This window comes from Oncorhynchus masou, chromosome 3, assembly GCF_036934945.1.
Source record: "Oncorhynchus masou masou isolate Uvic2021 chromosome 3, UVic_Omas_1.1, whole genome shotgun sequence".
NCBI classification, from domain to species: Eukaryota; Metazoa; Chordata; class Actinopteri; order Salmoniformes; family Salmonidae; genus Oncorhynchus; species Oncorhynchus masou.
This window is the reverse complement of record NC_088214.1, coordinates 1,776,549-1,785,527: the sequence shown is the minus strand read 5'-3', so window position 1 is coordinate 1,785,527 and position 8,979 is coordinate 1,776,549. Positions and strand designations below refer to the sequence as shown.

Sequence of the window (8,979 nt, the reverse complement as noted above, 5' to 3'; positions counted from 1 at the left end):
GTTCCTACATGCTACATCCCCGTTCCTACATGCTACATCCCCGTTCCTACATGCTACATCCCCGTTCCTACATGCTACATCCCCGTTCCTACCTGCTACATCCCCGTTCCTACCTGCTACATCTCCGTTCCTACCTGCTACATCCTGGGTTAACCGAGATGATATGATGAACTCACCATGTCTCCTGGTCGGTCAGCAAAGCCCCCAGTCTCCTCATCCTGACAGGCCAAAATAAAGGACCTCAGCTTGGACTTGTCTATCCAGTGGATTCTACCAATGATCTTCAGGGAGGCCAGCACCCACCACGAGTAACATACATCAGGCAGCTAGCCGAGAGAGGTTACAATGAGACATGGTAACAAATTATGCCAGAGTCAATCGTTTCAAATGCCCAGCAATGAGGGTAGGGAATCTATATGTATGTTCCATCACATAAACTTCTGTCAGTAAGCCAGACGCCTTGTGCCGAATCCCAAACCACAGAATTAAATAGAACTGACAATTATATGATATTAATGACCGAATCAACCCCCAAGCTCCTACTTTCTCAGGGCGTCCGTTGAGACCTCCCGAGGGAAGCTGTCTCTCACAGAGCCACCAGCCCAGCAGGTCAGCATTCACCTGGTGTAACTGACCTGCTATAGACAGGAACCCTGTACAACAGTAGATCTAAGAAGAGAGGAGGAGAGCAGAGGGGAGGGGAGGAGAGCAGAGGGAAGGGTAGGAGAGCAGAGGGAAGGGTAGGAGAGCAGAGGGGAGGGTAGGAGAGCAGAGGGAAGGGTAGGAGAGCAGAGGGAAGGGTAGGAGAGCAGAGGGAAGGGTAGGAGAGCAGAGGGGAGGGTAGGAGAGCAGAGGGAAGGGTAGGAGAGCAGAGGGAAGGGTAGGAGAGCAGAGGGAAGGGTAGGAGAGCAGAGGGAAGGGTAGGAGAGCAGAGGGGAGGGTAGGGTAGGAGAGCAGAGGGGAGGGTAGGAGAGCGAGGAGAAGCCAAGGAAAAGATGGGAGGGAGGAAATAAAATTATTAAACTATGGAATAATGGCTGAAATAGATTTTTCTAAATACATGACAGTAACAAACAAAAAAAAATAAACATCCCTTTTTCAGAACCCTGTCTTTCAAAGATAATTAGTAAAAATCCACTGTGAGACGCCTAAGACAGCGCTACAGGGAGACAGGACGGACAGCTGATTGTCCTCGCAGTGGCAGACCACGTGTAACAACACCTGCACAGGATCGGTACACTCGAACATCCCACCTGCGTGACAGGTACCGGATGGCAACAACAACTGCCCGAGTTACACCGGGAACGCACAATCCCTCCATCAGTGCTCAGACTGTCCGCTATAGGCTGAGAGAGGCTGGACTGAGGGCTTGTAGGCCTGTTGTAAGGCAGGTCCTCACCAGACATCACCGGCAACGACGTTGCCTATGGGCAAAAATCCACCGTCGCTGGACCAGACAGGACTGACAAAAATGCTCTTCACTGAGTCACGGTTTTGTCTCAGCAGGGGTGATGGCCAGATTCGTGTTCATCGTCGAAGGAATTACACCGAGGCCTGTACTCTGGAGCGGGATCGATTTGGAGGTGGAGGGTTCGTCATGGTTTGGGGTGGTGTGTCACAGCATCATCGGACTGAGCTTGTTGTCATAGCAGGCAATCTCAACGCTGTGCGTTACAGGGAAGACATCCTCCTCCCTCATGTGGTACACTTCCTGCAGGCTCATCCTGACATGACCCTCCAGCATGACAATGCCACCAGCTATACTGCTCGTTCTGTGCGTGATTTCCTGCAAGAGAGGAAGGTCAGTGTTCTGCCATGGCCAGCGAAGAGCCCGGATCTCAATCCCATTGAGCACGTCTGGGACCTGTTGGATCGGAGGCGGAGGGCTAGGGCCATATCCCCCTGAAATGTCCGTGAACTTGCAGGTGCCTTGGTGGAAGAGTGGGGTAACATCTCACAGCAAGAACGGGCAAATCTGGTGCCGTCCATGAGGAGGAGATGCACTGCAGTACTTAATGCAGCTGGTGGCCACACCAGATACTGACTGTTACTTTTGATTTTGACCCCCCCCCTCCCCTTTGTTCAGGGAAGCATCATTCCATTCCTGTTAGTAACATGTCTGTGGAACTTGTTCAGTTTATGTCTCAGTTGTTGAATCTTGTTCATACAAATATTTACACGTTAAGTTTGCCGAAAATAAACACAGTTGACAGTGAGAGGACGTTTCTTTTTTTGGGGCTGAGTTTTTAGTAGCAGAACCAATAGCTGAACCCTGCATACCTGTCCGGCATGAGACTCTGATCCTGGTCTGCAGCCAAACCCTCCATCAAAATTCATACAGGACAGAACAAACTCCACAGCCTTGTCCATGTTAATGGCATCCAGCCTACCCTGCAGACACACAGACCAAATAGTTAACTGCTGTTGTGTACAAACTAATGATACAAGACACAGAACAACATCTATCCTCCAACAATACAAGCCCTATTCTAGCAAACAAAGCCAAAACGACTGACAGGTGAGGGTATCTTATATACAAAATAATTTGTTGCAATGTGCTGTAATGTTACATAGAGGAAACAAACAACGATGTGCTGTAATTTGTTTCTCTCTGGCTGGACCATCGATGCCCCCTCCCTCCAGACGCTACACTGATTTCCAATCCAAACTGTCTCCCACTCCCAGCCTTTCATCTAAACTGTCTTCACTCCCAGCCTTTCATCCAACAGTCTCCACTCCCAGCCTTTCATCTAAACTGTCTCCACTCCCAGCCTTTCATTCAAACTGTCTCCCACTCCCAGCCTTTCATCCAAACTGTCTCCACTCCCAGCCTTTCATCCAAACTGTCTCCACTCCCAGCCTTTCATCTAAACTGTCTCCACTCCCAGCCTTTCATTCAAACTGTCTCCACTCCCAGCCTTTCATTCAAACTGTCTCCACTCCCAGCCTTTCATTCAAACTGTCTCCACTCCCAGCCTTTCATCTAAACTGTCTCCCACTCCCAGCCTTTCATTCAAACTGTCTCCCACTCCCAGCCTTTCATTCAAACTGTCTCCCACTCCCAGCCTTTCATTCAAACTGTCTCCCACTCCCAGCCTTTCATTCAAACTGTCTCCCACTCCCAGCCTTTCATTCAAACTGTCTCCACTCCCAGCCTTTCATCCAAACTTCCTCCACTACCAGCCTTTCATCCAAACTGTCTCCACTCCCAGCCTTTCATACAAAAACAAATAGAGACATGCAATCACCATCCCAATTTGTTGTTTGTTTTTCTTTTCATGTACTTTAAGGTAATTGTCTGTAATGAAAAGCACTATACAAGTTAACTAAATTATTATAATACAGGGAAAAACAATGTGCATTCTGGTGTAAAAGTAAAGAATATAATGTGTTAGCTAGTAACCAAAGACAATATGACAGAGTTAATTTCATCCGTACCAGCAATGCGAGTGTTGCGACAGCACAGAAAGAGAATCGTGTGTCTATCTCCCCTGTGGAGAAAGTAGATGAAGACAGACAGGTTAGGTTTTAAAGGTAGACTCAGCAATATGGCATCATGATAGGCAGTTGGGTGAATTCCTGCTTAGACATCAGCAACAACAGACTGCCAGGACCACAAGTATCAACTCTTTGACCAACTTTTTATTTACTTTTGTTTGATTTTTCAGATGGGGGGGGGTTACAGGTACAAAATAATCAAAGAAATGCATACAAAGATACCCCCCCTTCAGTCCCCACCCCATCCCCCCTCCCTTCCTCGGCTGTGGTAATTTATAGTGCCTTCGGAAAGTATTCAGACCCCTTGACTTTTTCCACATGTTGTTGCCTTACAGCCTTATTCTAAGATGGATTTAATCGTTTTTTCCCCCTCATCAATCTACACACAATACCCCTTAATGACAAAGTAAAAAGAGTTTATTGCAAATGTATAATATATATTTATTTTTTCACAGAAATATCACATTTCCATAAGTATTCAGACCCTTTACTCTGTACTTTGTTGAAGCACCTTCGGCAGCGATCACAGCCGCGAGTCTTCTTGGGTTTGACGCTCCAAGGGGGTTCAGCTCTGACATGCACTATCAACAGTGGGACCTTACATTAACAGGTGTGTGTGCCATTCCAAATCAGGTCCAATCAATTGAATTTACCACAGGTGGACTCCAATCAAGTTGTAGAAACAGGATGCACCTGAGCTCAATTTCGAGTCTCATAGCAAAGGGTCTGAATACCCATATGAATAAGGTATTTCAGTTTGTTTTATTTGACATTTGCAAAAATGTCTAAAAATCTGGTTTTGCTTTGTCATTATGGGGTATTGTGTGTAGATTGATGATAATTTTATTTAATCCATTTTAGAATAAGTCTGTAATGCAACAAAATGTTGAAAAGGGGAAGGGGTCTGAATACTCTCTGAATGTTCTGTAAACATCAACACATGGGGTCTGAATACTCTCTGAATGCGCTGTAAACATCAACACATGGGGTCTGAATACTCTCTGAATGCTCTGTAAACATCAACACATGGGGTCTGAATACTCTCTGAATGCTCTGTAAACATCAACACATGGGGTCTGAATACTCTCTGAATGCTCTGTAAACATCAACACATGGGGTCTGAATACTCTCTGAATGCTCTGTAAACATCAACACAAGGGGTCTGAATACTCTCTGAATGCTCTGTAAACATCAACACATGGGGTCTGAATACTCTCTGAATGCGCTGTAAACATCAACACATGGGGTCTGAATACTCTCTGAATGCTCTGTAAACATCAACACATGGGGTCTGAATACTCTCTGAATGCTCTGTAAACATCAACACATGGGGTCTGAATACTCTCTGAATGCTCTGTAAACATCAACACATGGGGTCTGAATACTCTCTGAATGCTCTGTAAACATAAACACATGGGGTCTGAATACTCTCTGAATGCGCTGTAAACATCAACACATGGGGTCTGAATACTCTCTGAATGCTCTGTAAACATCAACACATGGGGTCTGAATACTCTCTGAATGCTCTGTAAACATAAACACATGGGGTCTGAATACTCTCTGAATGCTCTGTAAACATCAACACATGGGGTCTGAATATGAATGCACTATACTATTTTCGGTTAAATACGGGGATATATATATATATATATATATACACACTTCCAAATAATTAAAATGGGAAAGGATTGGGATTCCATAGAAATGGGGTCCTTCATCAGGGTCTTGAGGCAGTAGGGATGATTTGGTTCGATAAATTCAGCTTCATCTCAAGTTATAAAAATGCATTTATGATCTTCAATGCATCCACCACTATCATCTCGACATTGTGCAGAAACCCAGACATAAAGTAAACTCACCCCATTTGTCTCCAGCGAACGAGCCATCCTCCTGCTGCAGTCCTCTGACGTACTCCACCACCTTGTCCACGTCCAGCACGTTCACGTTATCGTACAACGAGAGGATCTGAGGGAGACGGACAGCATGGAGTTTATATGTGTCTACAGTTGTGTTTTCTAGGCATGAAATAGACTGTTACTATCTGAACGTGTCCAAAAACTAATGATGTTATGTATCCCATCTGTCTGACCTTCACAGAGTTGAACTATAGGTGTGGGTGGTGTTATGTATCCCATCTGTCTGACCTTCACAGAGTTGAACTATAGGTGTGGGTGGTGTTATGTATCCCATCTGTCTGACCTTAACAGTGCTGAGTGTGTAGAACAGGAGTGGGTGGTGTTATGTATCCCATCTGTCTGACCTTCACAGTGCTGAGTGTAGAACAGGTGTGGGTGGTGTTATGTATCCCATCTGTCTGACCTTCACAGTGCTGAGTGTAGAACAGGTGTGGGTGGTGTTATGTATCCCATCTGTCTGATCTTCACAGTGCTGAGTGTAGAACAGGTGTGGGTGGTGTTATGTATCCCATCTGTCTGACCTTCACAGTGCTGAGTGTGTAGAACAGGAGTGGGTGGTGTTATGTATCCCATCTGTCTGACCTTCACAGTGCTGAGTGTAGAACAGGTGTGGGTGGTGTTATGTATCCCATCTGTCTGACCTTAACAGTGCTGAGTGTGTAGAACAGGAGTGGGTGGTGTTATGTATCCCATCTGTCTGACCTTCACGGTGCTGAGTGTAGAACTATAGGTGTGGGTGGTGTTATGTATCCCATCTGTCTGACCTTCACAGTGCTGAGTGTAGAACAGGTGTGGGTGGTGTTATGTATCCCATCTGTCTGATCTTCACAGTGCTGAGTGTAGAACAGGTGTGGGTGGTGTTATGTATCCCATCTGTCTGACCTTCACAGTGCCGAGTGTGTAGAACAGGAGTGGGTGGTGTTATGTATCCCATCTGTCTGACCTTCACAGTGCTGAGTGTAGAACAGGTGTGGGTGGTGTTATGTATCCCATCTGTCTGACCTTAACAGTGCTGAGTGTGTAGAACAGGAGTGGGTGGTGTTATGTATCCCATCTGTCTGACCTTCACAGTGCTGAGTGTAGAACAGGTGTGGGTGGTGTTATGTATCCCATCTGTCTGATCTTCACAGTGCTGAGTGTAGAACAGGTGTGGGTGGTGTTATGTATCCCATCTGTCTGATCTTCACAGTGCTGAGTGTAGAACAGGTGTGGGTGGTGTTATGTATCCCATCTGTCTGATCTTCACAGTGCTGAGTGTAGAACAGGTGTGGGTGGTGTTATGTATCCCATCTGTCTGATCTTCACAGTGCTGAGTGTAGAACAGGTGTGGGTGGTGTTATGTATCCCATCTGTCTGATCTTCACAGTGCTGAGTGTAGAACAGGTGTGGGTGGTGTTATGTATCCCATCTGTCTGATCTTCACAGTGCTGAGTGTAGAACAGGTGTGGGTGGTGTTATGTATCCCATCTGTCTGATCTTCACAGTGCTGAGTGTAGAACAGGTGTGGGTGGTGTTATGTATCCCATCTGTCTGATCTTCACAGTGCTGAGTGTAGAACAGGTGTGGGTGGTGTTATGTATCCCATCTGTCTGATCTTCACAGTGCTGAGTGTGTAGAACAGGTGTGGGTGGTGTTATGTATCCCATCTGTCTGACCTTCACAGTGCTGAGTATAGAACAGGTGTGGGTTGTGTTGTATTATACCTGTACAGCACTGAGCGTGTAGAGGACGTGTGGGTCGTGTCCAATGCTGGCGCTGACCCCTCCACAGTCGTGCTGACAGGACTTGATGAAGTCAGAGATCTCCTGTTGGTTCATCCTGGTCAGCTGACCCATCAAGTCCATCACCGTCAGGCCCCAGTAGATACCTGACATCCGCAGATACTCTGACAGGGTGTACTCCTGTGGTGGGAAAACAGAGGATATCAATGACTGAAACCAGTTAACTAGTAGATAGCTACATCCACTTCTGGCAGAGGAGAGGGATGATACAGGCAACCAATCAACAAATGAAACAGGTTCTCTGACGTGTTCTACTGAAGAACGACACGTGAATCACACAGCTGGCTAGCTACATCCACTCATCCTCCTGTACTCTGACAACGTGTTCTCCTGAGGGAGGGAGGGGATGACACAGGATATCAAATAACAATTTAAACATAGATCGCTAACTACCTCCACGTAGTCAGAGCAGAGTTTCTCAAACATGTCTTGGAGAGGTGCAGGTTTTTTAGTTTTTTAATGCTTTCCATGACTGGTCTAATCAAAGACATCCTTGTTCACCTGCCACAGGCGGGAGTCGGTGAAATGATGTCAGCATAACATCCAATACTTACATAGTCATCCTTCTTGGAGCCGTAGGCAGCAATATAGTCTGCATGCTTGTCCAACAGTAGAGCACTGGGGGCATCAGACTTGATCACTACATCTTTTACTTGGGTCCCCTACAATAACAATGGGAGAAATGTAGCTAACGGTTATTTCATTGTCAGATACAAGCCGAGCAAGACAGATACTGCTAGCTAGCCTAGTAAACTGACTACGGAGCTAGCTAGCAACTACCAGTTTGGCAAATTATACTTTGACTGCTGCTCAGAATACCACATTCAGATTGAGAAGATAATCATTTTTTTATTCTCTAGTAAGAGCCGTTGGATAGAGATGAGCAGCTGCTACAACATAGCTTGATTTTCTAGCGGGCCATTTCCTCTGCTCTGGATGAAAACAATGACAGTAACGTTACTCGCTACAGTTAGCCATCATTTTTGCTAAGACTTGTTTTTTTAATCGACAGGGAATATATTTCTCACTCTATAAGTACAAGCAGATAATACGAAACAAACAATCAGCTGTGTCCAATTTATGGAAAAGTACAAGAAGAAGAATAGTCATTTTAATCGCGATTCAAGTTACCATCCTTGATATCTTCGTATCATCTGACGGCGCAGAATGTTTACCTCATGAAAGGATACGTCATCAACGCGACAGACAGGATGGGATATAAAACGTTTCCACAGCCACACTCAAAATTGTCGACCAAAAAATATATAGTTTGGTCTTAAAGTTTATAGTTAGGCATAAGATTAGCAGTGTGATTAAGGTTGAGTTTAAAATATAATTTTAAGATCAATTGTAGAAATGGGTTTTGCGGCTATGGAACATCTCTGGGTCGCTATTTTCAGTTCACTGCAGCTGGCGACTGGAACGAGCTGAAACAAACACTCAAACGGGACAGTTTTATCTCCATCTCTTCAGACTCAATCATGGACACTCTTACTGACAGTTGTGGCTGCTTTGTGTGATGTATTGTTGTCTCTACCTTCTTGACCTTTGTGCTGTTTACTTTTTCCAATAATGTTTGTACCATCTTGTCATGTGTTGCAGCCTTATGTTGTCTTCGATATCTCTTGTTGTGATGTGTGTTTTGTCCTATATATATATATATATATTATCCCAGGCCCCCGTCCCCGCAGGTCGTCTTGTGGTAGGCGGTCATTGTAAATAATGTTCTTAACGGACTTGCCTAGTTAAATAAAAGGAAGCTAGTGACAATCAGGAGGCTTTCG

At 45.3% G+C, this 8,979-nt stretch overlaps 1 protein-coding gene across 1 annotated transcript; it reads right to left on the bottom strand.

Moving 5' to 3' along the window:
• Positions 1-36: 36 nt before the first annotated feature.
• Positions 37-8,385, bottom strand: rabggtb (Rab geranylgeranyltransferase subunit beta). The gene is made up of 8 exons (XM_064928995.1): positions 8,327-8,385; positions 7,750-7,857; positions 7,118-7,315; positions 5,358-5,463; positions 3,439-3,491; positions 2,281-2,391; positions 544-669; positions 37-326 (listed from the first exon to the last, which is right to left on the bottom strand). Exons 1-8 carry the CDS (start codon positions 8,327-8,329, stop codon positions 150-152), a joined length of 882 nt encoding a protein of 293 aa, XP_064785067.1. The 5' UTR covers positions 8,330-8,385; the 3' UTR covers positions 37-149.
• Between the last annotated feature and the right edge of the window lie 594 nt (positions 8,386-8,979).